This window comes from Urocitellus parryii, chromosome 5, assembly GCF_045843805.1.
Source record: "Urocitellus parryii isolate mUroPar1 chromosome 5, mUroPar1.hap1, whole genome shotgun sequence".
Classification (NCBI taxonomy): Eukaryota; Metazoa; Chordata; class Mammalia; order Rodentia; family Sciuridae; genus Urocitellus; species Urocitellus parryii.
In genome coordinates, this window is record NC_135535.1 from 62,068,935 (window position 1) to 62,086,663 (window position 17,729).

Here is a 17,729-nt window from a genome sequence, read left to right on the forward strand (position 1 = left end):
GACCGAAGGGGAACTTGTTATCTCCAGGACAGCCACTTCTTTCTCATAATACTGCCCCCATCCCCAATCCTAAGCCGCCCATTGCCAGGAAGAAGAAACTGAGGTCCAGAAAGAGAAGACACTGTCAAAATCAGACTGAGATACTTAGGGATTCATGTCACATACCTCTGCTTGTACCCTTCCTGGGCCCAAAATCAATCCTTGGAATTGTGTTTGGGGGAATAAGGATGAGATATGACTAGAGAGGTGGCAGGGCTCAGAGTTCAGGACACCCACCTCTTCAGGGCACATCTCATGAGTACAGTGGACAAAATGAGCACAAATTAGGGGGAAAGCGATGGCATATCGCAGCATGTTGGGTTCCTCCAGGGTCATGGCAAACATCTTCTCAAACGCACGGAGATGAAAGCTGCAGAGAAAGGGGAAGGAGACTTAAAGGTTATGAGCTGAGCCCTCTGAGCAGAGAATATTCATTCTTTCAACAAATATTTATTATATTCACGACTTCCTCCTAATTTCCCTTGAGATAGAAGGAAATCCAAGAACCTTAACCCTTCCAGACCTTTACAAAAGCCCCAAGGCTGTTCAGTGAGAATCTTCTTCTTTTTCTTTGCATAAAATTTGCTATTTTCCCCTCAGAACCTTTGCATTATTTGGGCCATTCCTCCTAATTTAGAAGTCCTAAATAAACATTTCTCCCCAAATTTGACACTCCAGCTTCAGAAAAACTTCACAGATTAATTCTAGGAGATGAATTTTTCCTAAGCTCTTTATCTTCACAACTTCATGGTCTCTTTTCCTATTTTCTTACATTTGCAAGTATTATGTTGATGTCCTTTGGGCATATGATTATTATATCTCCCAATTTATATTGATTGCAGAGAGCACAGACAACATATTATTTTGTTTGTTTGATCCTTCAAAGAATGCAGGTATGTACCTGATAAATGTCAGGTGCTACCTGTAGAAAACAAGCTAAATGTTTATTCTCCAAAGGTCCTATTCTTCACCCTCTTAATTATCTTCAGTTCTCACCATAAACTTCCAGATTTTTTCCTATTTCTTTAAAACCCAATGTGCCGAGACCTTTAAAAAAAAAAAAAAACTATAGGGCTTAGGGTTGGGCTGTGGCTCCATGATAGAGCACTTTCTAGCATATGTGAGGCCCTGGGCTGGATCCCCAGTTGGGTGAGGGTTACTGAGGAAGTTTCCAAAGATAACAATGAAGATGCAAAAAGATTAGAAGAAGACATCTTGCTGAATTATCCTAAAGAAGGGGAAGTAGTGTTAAGTCTAAAGAACTTTCCTCACAAGGATGAATATAGAACATAAGGGAATCAACTTCAATTCTACCTGTTAGGATTACTGGCTTTTACAAGGGGGCATGAGTGAGCTGTGAAGTTGAACATCTACCTTTAAGATTGCAAGGAAAACAGGACTTTTCCGTCTGTCTAGGGAAATTATGGTTCTCCACAGAGCCCAGGCAAGGCATACCAGAAAGTAGACAGGTCAGAAGTTTCCACCAGCACCTTCTCTACAGAGTCAAGCATTCGGGAGTGAAAGACGATGAGGTTCATCACCTTGGCCAAGTCAGGATTCTCATGCAGGTGCAAGGGCGCCTTAGCCACACTAGTGTATGCCTGCAGTTGGAGTTGGAAAAAGAGAGGAAGAAGCCAGGTGAATAAGAAGGGTCCCCAGCCTTGGGACTACAATTTGTCCTGGCTGTGTCCCATCTAGTCATATGTTTTCAAGTTTCAGTTACTCCATAAAGTAAAACTTAGGAAATAAAAGAGAAGGGATTGTGGGAGAGGAAAAATCTGAGGGGTGCCCATTACCTGTAGGCGGAACCAGTCCAGTCTTAATCCAGAGAATTCAAAGTTCTCTCCACTATCAACTGCAGAAAACCAGAAGCAAGTGTGAAAGGGAACAATAAAACAGCACCCTAATATCTGACTGCACAGAATCTAAGTTCTTTTCAAAGTCTTCTGGCCCTATTCTCTGGCTAAAGATCAATATTTCTAGAAAAAAGATAATGACTCTCATATACTCCCCGCCTCCCCCACCTCCCTCCACCTCCAGTTACCTTGTTTGAGATTCAGAGAGGAGAGGGTACTGACAAAAGAGGACATGATGATGGACTCCTCCTCTGGACACACAGATAGGTTCTAAAAGAGGGTTGGAGCTGCTGTCAGTGAACATAGTTTCTATCAAGACAGGAACTAGTCTTTGGTACAGCCAGAGGAATGAGAAGTTGTGCTCCATTTGTGTACAATGTGTCAAAATGTATTCTATTGTCATGTATAACTGATTAGAACAAATTTAAAAATTAAAATTAAATTTAAAAAAAAGAAACTAGTCTATGGGCTCGTAAGCCTATAAAACAGAAAGAATTGCCAAGTGCCCAAAACAGAGCAAGCTAGCAAGAGATGGAGAAACCCTGCCATGTTAACATCAGTTTTTCCTTATTTTTCTTTCCTATTTGTATGTAGTTTCACTTGGGGTGGGGGGAGAAGGACTGATGGGATTAGTAGTCTTGTCTTTCTTTTTTTCTTTTAACAAATGTAGAGAGGGAGATCGGGGGTTTAGACACCTAATCTTCAGAGCATGAGATTCAACCAGCATGACTCCAAAAGGAAAATGACCAGGGACCACCTTGAAACCTCCAAATTATAATCAAGTAAACACACCTGAATGATGTCACTGAGCACAAGAGCATCGAATCTGGCCAAGTACTGAAGGTGGTATTGCCGTATCACTTTGAGGTGCCTTCGGACCAGAGCCCTGATCTCCTCCAACAAGAAAAGCAGCTCTGCGATGTTCCTGAGGAGTTGAAGACAAGAATGAGACTAGAAATATGAATGGAGACAGTGCTAATGGGGAAAACTTTCTAGAAACTAGAACTTTCTGAGGTCATTTGACACCTCCCTCTCCCCTTTCCCAGCCCATCTTAGGACAAGGTTCTTAACCATGTCAAGTACTAACGAATCAGTATAGTCCTCAGGGGTCTTTGTCTTGGTGACATTTTCTGTATGGCGAACCAACCAGGTGACCTCATCACGAATGAAGGACAGGGCCATGAAAGCAAAAAGGGCCTAAGGAGAAGGCAAGGATTGTTAGAATTTTGAACTTTACAAACAGATTTTAAAGCACAGAGAAAAACTACCATGATAATTTGCATGTGGATACAACTGTATAGCCCTACCAACAGTGTCCAACAATAAACACACAGACCCACGCAAAACCTGAATTATGTGACACAAAATTAGATATGTGTGCATGTGATACTGGCTCAGTCAGTACCCCCTCCCTCTCTATCAAATTAAAATTTATAAATATTTACTAGACACTTATATAGTTTAAAACACAAAAGTGCCAGCACAGTGGTGTATGTTTATAGTCCCAGCAACCTGGGAGAATGAGGCAGGAGGATTGCAGGTTCAAAGCCAGCCTCAGCAACTTAGTGAGGCACTGAGCAACTTAGCGAGATCCTGTCTCAAAATAAAATATAGGGGGTAGGGGCTGGGGCTGTGGCTCCTCGGTAGAACACTCGTCTCATGTGTGAGGCCCTGGGTTCAATCCTCAGCACCATATAAATAAAAATAAAAAGGTATTGTATTCACCTGCAACTAAAAAAATATTAAAAATAAAATACAGGGGGTAGGAAAGATGGTGGAATGAGATGGACACCATTACCCTAGGTACATGAAGGAAGACATGAATGGTGTGACTCTACTTTGTGTACAACCAGAGAAATGAAAAATTTGGCTCCATTTGTGTACTATGGACTGAAATGCATTCTGCTGTCATGTATAACAAATTAGAACAAATAAATAATTTTTTTAAAAACTATAAAAAAGGATTGGGGATGTGCATTAGTGGTTAAGTGCGCCTGAGTTCAATCCCCAGTACAAAACACACACACACACACACACACACACACACACACACACACAAAAGCAAGCTCTGTCATCATTTAGCCACACTCATATAGAAGAACAAGTACACAAATAGCTATAATACATGACATTCTGTGATAATGCCCAAAAAATACCTTAAAAAAGGTTGGGAGGTTCTCTAGGAAAATTCAAGGAATCAGCACATACACATACAAATAGATCACAAAAGATTCAGAAATGCAAAAGGCTCATGAATGCTAAGTCACTCCCCCAGAGAACCTCTTATCATTGGCCATCATTCTGCTCCCAACATTTCCCTCTTGCCTTAGGACCCAGTAGTCCTGGCTCATCAGTTAACACAGTCACCAGCTCCTTCACTGCCATCCGCAGAAATTGCCGCCGTTGACAATGAAACTGGCCACTGAGGAAGAAAAGCAGAAACTAGAGAATACCGCCTCTCCCGCCTGTAACAACCCTCCACAGGCAGTGCAGGAAAGAAGGGGTGTCGGGCAGAAAGAAAGAAGGCTAGATGCTGAGGTCAGCCTTGGGAATAAAATACAGGAATCTGGGAGGCAGCAGCATGATCCTGGGTTGAGGCAATAAGTCTGTCCAGAAACTCAAGATGTCTTAGGTGATGTTATGGTTTGGATGGGAGGTGTCCCCAAAAGCTCACATGTGAGACAATGCAAGAAGGTTCAGAGGAGAAATTATCGGGTTGTGAGAATCTTAACCCAATCCCCAGTGAAGTGGTAACTGAAGGCTGGTAAGATGCAGCTGGAGGAGGTGGGCACTGAGGGCCGTGGCTTTGGGGTATATATTCTAAATCTAGGGAGTGGAGTCTCTCTGTCTCCTTGCTGATCATCATGTGAGCTGCTTCCCTCTGCCACACTCTTCTGCCATGATGCTCAGCCTCACCTTGAGCCCTGAGGAATGCAGCCTGCTATCTATGAAAAGAGAGCTCTTTTTAAAACTGTGAGCCCCCAAATAAGCTTTTCCTCCTCAACAATTATGCTGGTCAGGTCTTTCAGTCACAGCAGTGAAAAAGCTGACTGAAACAGGTGAGAACAGAAGTCAGGAGAAAGCTCTATTCCAGCCCCTCTCAGAGAGCCCATCCCCCACTTTTACCTGTTTGCAATCGCATGCTCCTTGCTCTCCTTGATGTCTGTCACGCGCTTGCCATACCTAAGGATTGATAGAGGGATAGCAGGGTTGAGCATAAAACCACTGGGGGTGGGGGCGGGTCTTGCCCACCTTCCATGTCATCAGATTCCAACCTATAGGCTTAGGATAGGACAGGCAACCCTCACTAGCGGGACCTTTTTGAGCCCTGCTTCTTCCCCTGACCTAGCAGGAAAAGACTCACAGAGCTTAGAGGCCACCCTCTTCTACCTCTATTTTTCAGATAAAGAAAATAACTAGGGAAAGGAAATGACTTGCCCAAGCTCCCTGTAGGGCCTTAACGGCAAAGCTGGGGCTGGACTTCTCACCCTGTGCTCCTGCCTTGACACCTTGGAGTCAAGACACTCTTTCAAGTTTAAGGAGGATAAAAGAAGCAGTGCAAAACACCACACAGGCCCTGATCTCAGGCAAAAGTAGTTGCTCCAGCTGTACCAGGGGGCCCCTCCCCACCCACTTCCTCTTGGAATGTAACCTTATGGGTTATCTCTGTTACTGTGATCTGTCCCACTCCTTGGACTTGTTCTCTTCTCCCAGCAAATAAGTTCAAAGCGTCCCTTATTCTAAAAGACCTTATGTGACCCTGACAAGCCACTGAATTTCACCCATTCTCCCACACCACCAAACTCCTTCAAAGAGACATCTTTTTACTTCCTTACCTCTCACTGACCCTTGGATCCCACAAGACCTTCCACGCTTAACAAACCGCTCTCTCTGAGGTCAATGTGAACCTCTGAATCACCAAATTAAATAACCTTTTCATTGCCTGTGGTTTCTCTGGAGCATTTGGCCATGTTCCTTTTTTTTTTCTACTAGCGACCTGTGCTCAGAATCCCAGCATAATCACAGACTCTTTGCTCTTTGTGTTCCCTATATCTGTCTTTCCTCATTGAGTATTCCTGTCGTCACCACATGGAACTTCATAACCTCTCATGTCCCTTCTCCAAACCACTCGTCTATTGAACTTAGTACAAAGTCAAAGAAATTTGGAGTTTTAAAGTATCTTAATTAAATCAGGATTCAACTCCAAAGCATTCCCGGTGAATAATTATTTCAAGTTTTATATATTACAAAGGAAAGAGACAGGCAGAATTAAGAGTCAAAAAATCTAGAATTGTTTCCTAATTCCACCTCTTATTAACTGAGGGACATTGAGACTGAGCTTCTCATTTTCCCATTTACAAAAAGGTATATTAATACTTAACACTTGAGTTATCATGAAAATCAAATGAGCTCACTTATGCCAAAGAACTCCCTAAACAATAAATCATATATATTGGTTGCTGTTCTCAGTGATGGGGAGAATTATACCTTCCATTCCTTAGATGTGGTCATCATCAAAGTTTTTTCATCAAGGACTTTATACCCCAATCCACCTTCTACAAGTTCTAATTATTAATCTTAAATTTACTCTCTTAACTCTGGTAATGATTTTTCTCTTTTTATACTGTTTTATTTTTTGGCAATGATTTTTTTATTAGTGCTTTTTTATCCACTCCCTCAGTCCCACCAACCACCATACTGTGAATTGAACCCAGGGGCACTCTACCACTGAGCTATATCCCCAGTCCTTTTTATTTTTTATTTTGAGACAGGGTCCCTTGCTAAATTGCCAAGACCAGCCTTGAACTTATGATCCTCCTTCCTCAGCCTCTCAAGTATCTGGGTATGACAGGCATGTGTAGCACACTCAGTTCCCCTCTACTTGTCTTTCTGGTTCTGCCTTATTTTACTTAACATTATGATCTCCAGTTCTATCCATTTTTCTGCAAACCACACGGCCTCATTCTTATTTATGGCTGAATAATCCTCCATCATGTATATATACCATCTTTATACTTTTATCCATTGACAGGCTAATTCCATAACTTGGCCTATTGTGAACTGTGCCACAATAAGAATGAATATGTAAGTATCTCTATAGTATGCTGACTTTGATCCCTTTGGGTGTATACCAAGGCATGGTACAGCTAGATCATATGATAGTCCTATTTTTAGTTTTTTTGGGGGAACCTCTATACGAATTTCCACTATAGCTCTAATAATTTATATTCCTTCCAACACTGTATAAGTGTCCCTTTTTGCATTTTTTCCTCCACTTCTTTGCCAACATTTATTGGGTTTTTTTATACTTTTTTTTTTTCAGTGCTGTGAACCCAGGGGCTCACACATGCTAGGCAAGCACTCTACCATGGAGCTATTTCCCCAGCCCTCATTTTGTACCCTTGATGATAGACAATCTGACTTAAGTGAAATTGAATCTTAATGTAGTTTTTATTTGCACTTCCCTGATGCTAAAAATGTCAAACATTTTTTTCATATAAATAATTTGCTATTTGCACTTCTTTCGAGAAGTGTCTGTTCAGTTCATTTGCCCATTTATTGATTGGGTTATCTGTTTTTGTGTGTGTGTGTGTGTGTTTAGTACTTTATTTATTCTCTATATTAAATCTATTTCAGAAGAGAATTTTGCCAATTAAAATACAGCAAAGATTTTTCTCCCTTTGTGTAGGTTTCTTCATTCTGTTAATTATTTCCTTTGCCATGCAGAAGCTTTTTAGTTTGATGCCATCCCATTTGTTGATTCTTGCTGTGATTTCCTGAGTCCTATCCAGGAAGTCTCTGCCTGTATCTATATTCTAAAGTGTCTCCCCTGTGTTTTCTTCTAGCAGTTTCAAAGTTTCAGGTCTTACCTGTAGCTCTTTGATCCATTTTGAGTTTATTTTTATGCAGATTGAGAGAGAGAGAGATTGAGTTTCAGTCTTCCTCATAAGGATATCCAGTTTTCCCAGCACCTTTTGTTAAAGAGGTTGTCTTTTCTCCAACTTGTTTTGGCACCTTTGTCAAGAATCAGATGACTGTAGGTGCCATTTACTCTATTCCATTGGTCTTACATGTCTATTTTCATGCCAGAACCACGCTGTTTATGTGACTATGGCTCTGTAGTATATTTTGAAATTGCGTATTGGGATACCGCCAACAATGCTTTTCTTTCCCCCCTCAGGATTGTTTTGGCTATTGAGGTCATTTTTTAAAAAAATTTATTTTTTAGTTCTAGGTGGACACAATATCTTTATTTTGTTTTTATGTGGTGCTGAGAATCGAACCCAGTGCCTCACGCATTCTAGGCGAGTGCGCTACCAGGTCATTTTTGCTTTTATATGAATTATAGGTTTGCTTTTTCTAGTATGGTAAAGAACATCATTGAGATTTTGATAGGACTTAATGCTTTCTAAAAATAATACTTAGGAATTAGCATTCTCATAGGCTGTTGATAATATAATCTATTTGGAGGGCAGTTTGGTAAAAGCTATTGAAATTTAAAATGTGCATTTCCTTTATTCTTAGCAATTACATGTCTGAGAATTCACCCTATAGAAATATTCACATAGGTTCACAAAGGTATATGTCTAAGGATGTCCATTATATACTTGTTTATAATGATTTTTTATATATGTCTAAGGATGTCCATTATATACTTGTTTATAATGATTTTTTATATATTTATTTATTTTTGCTGTGCTGGGGATTGAACCAAGGGTCTTGTACATGCTAGGCAAGTACTCTATTACTGAGCTACACCCTGCCTTTTTTATTTTCATTTTGAGATAGGGCTCACTAACTTGTCCAGGTTGACATCAAACTTGCAATCCTCCTGCCTTCTGAGTTGCTGGGATTACAGGCATGCACCATCACACTTGGCTTATACTGTTTTTTACAAACAGAAACAGTTCAAATATCCACCATTAAGAGATTGGGTAAATATGTTATAACTACCTAATGGAATATTGTTCAACTGTTAAAAAAAAAAAAAAAAGTAAGTCTTGCCAGGCACAGTGGCACATGCCTATAATCCCAGCAGCTTGGGAGACTGAGGCAGGAGAGTCATGAATTCCAAGCCAGCCTCATTGTGAGTTCAAAGCCAGCCTCAGCAAAATTGAGACACTAAGCAACTCAGCGAGACCCTGCCTCTAAATAAAATACAAAATAAGCCGAGTGCCTCAGTGGTCGAGTGCCCTTGAGTTCCATCCCCAGTACTGAAAAAAAAAAAAGGTAAGCCTCTATAGATTGACATTCAAAGATACCCAAAAATATAGTAAGGGGGGAAAACAAACTATAGGCATAATGTAGAATGTAGGTATGTTTCTTTTTTTAAAAATTACTTATATAAGGTTGAAAATACATGCACATCTTTTATGTTTGTATATAAACACACACACACAGACACACACACACACACACACACACACACACAAGCATCTGGAGGATGTACATCAAACTATTCTGGGAGGTGCCATTGTAGCCAGCTTACATTCTGTACACATACCTGAAAGTCATATTTGCTACCAGAAGTAATAATATAGGTAACTTGATACCCCCTCCTCCTAATCACATACCACCTCCTCATTATAGCCCTATTCTTTCTTTCACAGTCAAAGTACTCAACAAAGTGGTTATTAAATTTCTTATCTCCTACTATTCCTAAATCCGGTGCAACTTGGCTTTCAGCCTCATCACTCAACTGAGATTATTCACAAGAGGGCACTAAGATGATCCTTATAACCAAACCAAGCCCTATAAAAAAATTTTTTTTGTACCAGGGAGTGAACTCAGGGGCACTTAACCATTGAGCCACATCCCCAGCCCCTTTATTTTTATTTTTTATTTTGAGACAGGGGTCTTGCTAAGTTGCTTAGGACCTCACTAAATTGCTGAGGCTGGCTTTGAACTTGCAATCCTCCTGCCTCAGCCTCCTGAGCCACTGGGATTACAGGCATGCACCACCACGCCCAGTCACACATTTTTAATCCTTATTTTATTGGATCTCTTACCACCATCAACATTACAAAACCCAGTCCTCCCTTCTTACAACGTGTTCTTCCCTTGGCTTCTGTTTTCCTCCTTCTTCTCAAGGCCCCTCACTGATTTCCCTGCCTCTAAAATTCAATATACCCTGAGGTACATTTTCCCTACTCTTCTCAATCCAATTCTTCGTGAACATTTTACCAGTCTACATCTGAATCCAAACTTCACACCTCACTTCCAGGAGCACCCAGCAAAAAGCTCAATACATCTGTCCTCATGGTCCTTCACGTACTTCAGATTCAACCTGTTCAAACCGGAATTCACACCAGGCATGATGGCACACACCTGTAAACCCAGCTACTCAGGAGGCTGAGGAAGGACTGCCAGTTTGAGGCCAGCCTTGACACTTAACAAGACCTTGTCTCAAAATTAAAAGGGCTGTGGGGATGCTCAGTGGTAGAGCATGGCAGAGCATTCAATCTCCAATAGCAAAAAAAAAAAAAAAAAAAAAAATCTGAATTCACAAAGGCTGAGAATGTAGCCAGGGGTAGTGTGTTCACCTAGTGTGCACAGAAGCACATGACCTTGGATTCAATCCCTAGTACCACAAAAAAGCAAAAAGGGAAAGGAAAGGGAAAAAAATCACAAACTTTCCCCCACAAACTTGCTTTACTTCATGTGTCCACTGTCAAGGAATTTGCCAGGTATCCATGTCAGAAGCCTTGACATCATTTCAATTCCTCCTAACTTACTTAATTAATCCCTGCCTCTACCTCTGCCCATCCAATCTCTTTTCTTCCCTGCAGCAGAGTGACATTTTTGAAAATGCAAATATGATCATGTCATTGTCCTGTTCGAATTCACTCAGTGGCTCCATATCCCCATTAGAACAGATTTAGACTCCAGGCAGAACACAGAAGGCCCTGACTCACCTCCCCAAACCCATCTCCTGATGTCCCCACTCCGTCACCAGTTGCCCACTCCCTGAACCTGTGAACTTCTTAGCACTGGTCACGCACTCTTTTTTTTTGTTGTTGTTGAATTTTTAGTATTTATTTTTTAGTTCTCAGCGGACACAACATCTTTGTTTGTATGTGGTGTTGAGGATCGAACCCTGGCCGCATGCATGCCAGGCGAGCGCGCTACCGCTTGAGCCACATCCCCAGCCCTGGTCATGCACTCTTGCCTCAAAATTTTTGATCATTTTTCTGCCTAAAAGCCCTTCTTCTGGAGGCTGGGGCTGTAGCTCAGTGGCAGAGCACTTGCTGAGCCCAGTTGAGCCCCGAGCTCAGTTGAGGCAGTGGGTTCGATCCTCAGCACTGAATAAAAATAAGTCAGTAAAATAAAGTTATTGAATCCATCTACAACTAAAATAATAAAAAATAAAGAATCCCTTCCCTGCCTTAAGAAACCCTGTGTATACGCACGCGCGCGCACACACACACACACACACACACACACACACACACACTCTTCAACTGTTTAACTCTTAGGTCTACCTGTCTCCTGATCCTGCAAGGCCAGTTTAAAGACCTTCTAAACACCTCCACAACACTTTTCCTTACTCCATTGCAACAGTTTGCCTATTTTCCATCATTTGTAAACTCCTTGAGAGCAGAGACTCAGGTAGGTTGGTTGGTTTTAATAATTGCATAGTACTTACTATATACTAGGCACTTCTACGTGCTTCACAAATAGCAATTCTTCTATCCTTTATAACCCTATGAGGTTAGTCATAGGAAGGTATTACTATGATCCACATTTTATAGATGAGGAAATTGAGCCAATGTCACAAAGAAGTTAATCAACTTGCCCAAGGTCACACAGCTAATAAATAGTAAAGCACGTATTCAGTCTAGTTTCAGAGTCCTCGCTTTTCACCCTCTGTTATCTTATTAATCATTATGTAACTAAAACCCCGTGAAGCACCTAGGAAACAGTAGGTACTCAATAAATACTTCTCCAATAGTTAGAATTACCCCTTACCACCCATACTCTGAGAATACACACTGAGACAAAAAAAAGATGTTGGGAGGGGCTAAAACTCCCCCAAAGATGAGTTTGGCTCTCACACCTCTTACCCTTTCAAACTGCTAAACAGGTCCTCCGTGACCTTGTGCACCTGCAGCACATCCTCCCGGATGAGGGTGATGTACAGGGAACCCTGCAGACACAGCTTCCACAGCTTCTGGCACTGGCTGTTGGAGTTGAGGCACCCGTGACAAAGAAGAAATCCAACTGTAGGTGGGTAGAGAGTGAGAAGAAGCCTTTTAGAACTTGCTCTCCATGTAAGATGCTGCAACATCTGTCTGCATGTGACCCACAGAACTTACTGATAATCCAGCGCTCCATCACCTCCACAGACAGATACTCACAGGCCATCTGAGAGCAGAGAGACAGAGACAGTCAAGCAGGCATCTAAATCAGTGTTCCCTGAAGGAGAAAAGTCTATCTATCTAGAATCTGAACATCAAAACCAACTTTTGGGGTCTGGAGTGTAGCTCAGAGTAGTGTGCCTGCCTGGCATGGCCAAGGCCTGGGTTCAATCCCCAGCACCAATTTTTTTTTTTTTAACCACACTGGATAGGGCTATTTGACAAGCCAACAGCTGGGAAATCTGCCAACAATGAAAAGGAGGCGCTGGAAGTGGACCCAGGGGAACAGGACATAATTGAGAAAAGGAGAAGGAACTGGAGCCCGAGGTCAGGATAAACAAAAGGTTTAACATAACTTCTCTTCAACAGTTCAGAGGCTTTTATTAACAGGAGAACAGAATCCAAAACCTCCTCATCATTTCTTTCTCCTTTGGATTCTTTTATCACACAAATCACTCATTTGACCCTTATTACTAATCTCATGTTACCAGCTGTATTTTTATGACAACATGACTAATAGCTTTCCTAAACAATATAACAATATGTTCTTTTTTTTGGGGGGGGGGGGTACTGGGTATTGAACTACCCACTGAGCCAAATCCCCAGCCCTTTTTATGTTTTATTTTTTGATACAGGATTTTGCTAAACTACACAGGACCTCACTAATTGCTGAGGCTGGCTTTGAACTCACAATCCTCCTGCCTCAGCCTCCCAAATCAGTGGAATTACAAGTGTGTACCACCCCACCCGGCAATAGTAAGTTCTTTGAGGGAAGGACTTTGGGCCCATTGTAGTTAAAAAAATTTATTCAATGATTAACTCCTAAGCTCAAGTTCCTACTGGTGCCCAGTGAACCACTTCTACCCATTTATTCATCCTATGAACAGTTACTTAATTTCTTTTATGAGAAGACACACACTAATCCTGGTCCCAAAGGAAGGTCAATCATGGTTTTGAGCTACAAGAAGTGATCAACCAAGAGACATATCCTACAAGAGGGCTAACTCTTCCTAGGGCTGACGTTTCCTGAAAGAAGCACCTTCTGCAGAGATGGCCTTGGCCGAGAATGCCTCCCTTAACAGAAGGAAAAGGGAACTCACCGTGTCTGAATTAGCAGGGTTAATCATGGCCGGGGGGCTGCTGATGACACTGAGAAGCTGGGCACTGCGCCACTGCTCAGCCCCCTGGTTCCTCCGGACGAAGAGGAAGTGCAAAGAGAGGAGGGCGCCACTCACAGCCTGCAGGAAGAGGCATGTCAACCCCGAGTGTCAAAGCCGGGTGCAAGCACTTCTGCCTGAGGCAGTCTCTGCTCTCTTAGGGAACTTGCCTTTGTGTGAGGCCCAAATTCTTCTGTCAGCTTCTTCAGAGGGTGGTCATACTCTAAGACCATCTGGCCCAGGCGCGCAAAACTGGGGTCACTGGAAGAAAGCAGAGGACAGAGGCCTTTACCCCGACAGAAACATAAATGTTTGCATATAGGATAAAGACTTGTGCATAGGTGGGAATTCCCGCCACCTCCAAAGACAGACGGACTAATCTGTGAATTACACCTACAGATAACCACTCCAGGCTCAGGCATGGTTAGACAGAACCATACAATTTGGGGCAGGTCCATGAAAGTTTGTCCTTTTAAGCATCCAAAATAGGGATGGATATATAATAGGTATTCCATGAATTTGTGTCAACTAGTCAGAAATCAAGTAGTGTGCCTGTACAAAATCTAAAAGGACATATAAATATCTGAAGCAAATGGGAGTGTGCCCAGGTAGTCAGGCGGTCACGTGGGAATGAACATCATACATAGAACAATGTGCCATGTCCCACTCAAATTCCTCCAGTGTTCATTTTATCAGCCCTTAAATGCTTATATTTGCACTACTGAAGTGGGGGAAGAACTGCAGATCGTCCAAAATTCATTCCTATTTGGGTTCAAATGTACTAACATATATTACTTACCTCTGGTGGTTTAACCTTACTAGTATTAGTGCTACCAATATTACAAAGAATTGTCTTTGACTTTTGCAATAACCTGAAAAGCAGAGTAGAAGCCAGTCCAGGGAAAAAAAAAAAAAAAGAAAACATAGATCAGAGATAATGCAAACTGGATAATCCACTGATAGATGTTGAAGGCTTAACTACACGTAAAAATGTACCTTCTTTTCCCTGAGCTGTATGTAGATCATAGGTTCTCCCCTGAGAAGTCATGGCATCCATAGCCTTTCTATCCACCCCCACCTCGTAGCACCACTTCTGAGGCTTCACCTCTCCTTCACTCACCTATGCCCATGCTGCATCTCATGGGCACAGTTGTACATGCCAATGAGTATCCGTCGATCTTCGATCCGTGACAAAAGCAAAATGACTGACGTGTAAGTCACAATCAAGTCCAGGTAACTTCTAGTGAAATCAAAGTTGAGACTCTACAAGGAAAAAAATACAGAAATCTAAGGACAGAAACCCAATGACTATGGGTCTCCCTGCTTCCCCAGCCATTCCAGAGAGTGCTAATAGACTCTGGGTGAATCTGTTTTGAAGTAGGAACTGATGGGATCAAAAATTCAGAAGAAGAAAATTGAAACAAAAGCCAGGGAGCTAAGTACAAACTCAAAGATACCAGAAGACCAGGAAATAAGTTAGCATTTGAGGGTTGGAGGAAGTGAAGTAAAAAGTTTTTGTGTAATTTTTGAATTAATTAAATCACCTTGCTGATCTACTTAACTTGTAAGCACATCTTAACTTTGGTAGTTTTTACAAAAGAATTATGGTCCTGAGAGGGACTATACGGTCCATTCTTTCAGTCCCATCCCACCCTATACTGTCCCATCCTAAACCCAGTCTCTTCTTTAATTCTATTCCATAGTAAAAGAAAATTACAACGGATCTTACGATATCAAAATGGCACTGGCAGGCGTCGATGGTGTTGAGAAGTTCATATACGTGATCCTGGTGGTGGAATTGAAGATGACAGTGAATTAAAAAAAGAATAGAGAAGATGAGATGTAATACCAGAATATGAGGGAGAGAGACCACTCCCTTAGAGACCTCCAGGTCACAGAAGAGAGGCATTGTTAAAAAGAAGGAGAAGTTTCTCTGCATGCCATCAGTAGCCCCTGTCAGGAGACTCCACCACATGCCCATGTGTCCACAGGCATGAGTCACGACTCTATTGCACACGCTGTCCCTGGTCTTATCATCCCGGCATCCCATTTCTTCACTGGGTAACATGGAACAACTTTAAACAATCGTTTGGCAGTTTCTTAGAAAATTAAATTCTTATTAAGAATGAATACTCTGGGGCTGGGGTTGTGGCTCAGTGGTAGAGCACTTGCCTAGCCTATGTGAGGCCCTAGATTCAATCCTCAGCACCACATAAAAATAAGTAAAATAAAGGTATTGTGTCCAACTACAACTAAAATAAATAAGTAAATAAATATTAAAAAAAAAAGAACGAATACTCTTATTAAGAACTAGAGAGGAATCTGAAGTTTCCCAACACAAAGAAGTGATGTTCAAGCAGATGGAAAGGCTTATTATGCTGATTTGATCACCAGACATTGTACAAAAAGCTAATTATCAGACTGTACACCACAAATACAATTATTATGTCAATTAAAGGAGAAAAACTCAAAATATTAAACCTGCTCTTACCATATGAGTTAACAATTGAACTTCTAAATTATTTGCTCAAGTGAAATGAAAAATATGTCCCTACAAAGATTTATAATTAAATATTTATAGCACTGAATGCATAATGGCCCCAAACTGGAAACCACCCAAATGTCCATCAACAGGTAAACATATAAACTAATTGTACCCATAAAATGGTATAGTTCTCAGCAAAAATAAGTCATGAATTACTGATTCATGCAATAACATAAATAAATCTTAAAAATATTATCTTGCATGAAAGAAGCCAGACACACACACACACACACACACACACACACACACACACATGCTAATTAGATTCCATTTATTTGAATTTCTAAAAAGGAAAACTCTATTCTAGAAAGCAGATTGTCTTAAAGGGACCTATTGAGTCATTAAAAAAAGAAAGAAGTCGGGCGTGGTGTCACAGGCCTGTAATCCCAGTGGCTCAGGAGGCTGAGGCAAGAGGATTGAAAGTTCAAAATCGGCCTCAGCAACAGCGAGGTGCTAAGTAACTCAGTGTCTCTAAATAAAACACAAAATAGGGCTGGGAATGTGGCTCAGTGATTAAGTGTCCCTGAGTTCAATCCCTAGTATGAAAGGAAGGAAGAAAGCAAGCAAGCAAGCAGATCAGTGGTTTCCTGGGGCAAGTAGGAAAGGTAGAGATTGACTAGGGGGAAAAAAAGACTCAGGGAACCTTTGGGGGTAATGATGTTTGCTAACTTTGACTGTTGTGGTGATACACTGTCATATACAGTTGCCAAAGTTTATTAATATGTATCAGAAAAATATTTTTAACTTATCTTCCTAAATTAACAGATGGGAAACTGAGACTGAGTAGTTAAGAAACTTGCCCAGGATCAGAGAGCTGGTGAAGAACAGCACCGAGATCCTATGACCTTTCCTATACACAGCCTCATTTGCTAGGAACACTTCTCTACATTCTAATCTGCAACCCAGTGCCTACAGGTTATAGCTGAAGTTCCCTTTAAATCACTACATAGGTCTTATATGCTACAGACAAGAATTAGAGGAGAGGAGCTGGGGATGTGGCTCAAGCAGTAGCGTGCTCGCCTGGCATGCGTGCGTGCGGCCCGGGTTGGATCCTCAGCACCACATACAAAGATGTTGTGTCCGCCGAGAACTAAATAAATAAATAAATATTAGGAACAATTCTCTCTCTCTCTTTAAAAAAAAAGAATTAGAGGAGAAAATAATTCATGTTTGTTGCCTTGTTACTTAATGCTAAACACTGAGCTAGACATTTTTCATGCATTATCTCATTGAATTCTCAGAAATACCACATGTAGTAAACATTACTTCTCTGAGAAGGGCTGGGATAGAGCTCAAAAGTACAGTGCTTGCCTTGCATGCATGAGGCCCTGGGTTCAAGCCAAACACCATGGGGGGAGGGACTTCTTTAAAGTCATTCTGTTTGTATGTGGTAAAGCTGAAATTTGAAACCTGATCTAATTTAATGCTTACCCTCTTTACAGTGCACCCTAATTCAGTGTCCTTAAACAAGCCATACCAAACACTTTGGGCTCAGACTTTTACCACCATGGCAACTGGCAGGTGCCCTAAAATACCCTTTGGATTCCAATTCTTTTTCTAGTAAGAGACATTTTGTATGCTTCAACATTCTTCCCACTGTCTCCACCAGCACCTACCCTCTTCCTAACTGGTACCCCAATTCCAAGATGAACACTCTCTGGCCTGACACTCCCTCAGACTCATAGTCCCCACTGTTGCCACTGTTCTCTTCACTATGTGAGCTAAGAAATGGACTAGCTCCCTAAAGTAGGCACGGAGCTCCCAAGGCAGAGCC

General features: G+C 41.5%; 1 protein-coding gene across 1 annotated transcript in view; it reads right to left on the reverse strand.

Annotated features, from left to right (window-relative positions):
- Nckap1l (NCK associated protein 1 like) overlaps positions 1-17,729 on the reverse strand; it is a 50,175-nt gene that overhangs the window by 24,367 nt on the left and 8,079 nt on the right. Inside the window, exons 4-17 of the mRNA XM_026398780.2 lie at positions 15,140-15,196; positions 14,531-14,673; positions 13,581-13,671; positions 13,354-13,491; positions 12,212-12,260; positions 11,960-12,116; positions 5,022-5,078; positions 4,221-4,317; positions 2,983-3,092; positions 2,688-2,820; positions 2,084-2,165; positions 1,836-1,894; positions 1,495-1,640; positions 277-409 (exon numbers count right to left, since the gene is read on the reverse strand). Coding sequence (XP_026254565.2) covers positions 277-409; positions 1,495-1,640; positions 1,836-1,894; positions 2,084-2,165; positions 2,688-2,820; positions 2,983-3,092; positions 4,221-4,317; positions 5,022-5,078; positions 11,960-12,116; positions 12,212-12,260; positions 13,354-13,491; positions 13,581-13,671; positions 14,531-14,673; positions 15,140-15,196 — 1,452 coding nt within the window. The remainder of the gene's footprint in view (positions 1-276; positions 410-1,494; positions 1,641-1,835; positions 1,895-2,083; positions 2,166-2,687; positions 2,821-2,982; positions 3,093-4,220; positions 4,318-5,021; positions 5,079-11,959; positions 12,117-12,211; positions 12,261-13,353; positions 13,492-13,580; positions 13,672-14,530; positions 14,674-15,139; positions 15,197-17,729) is intronic.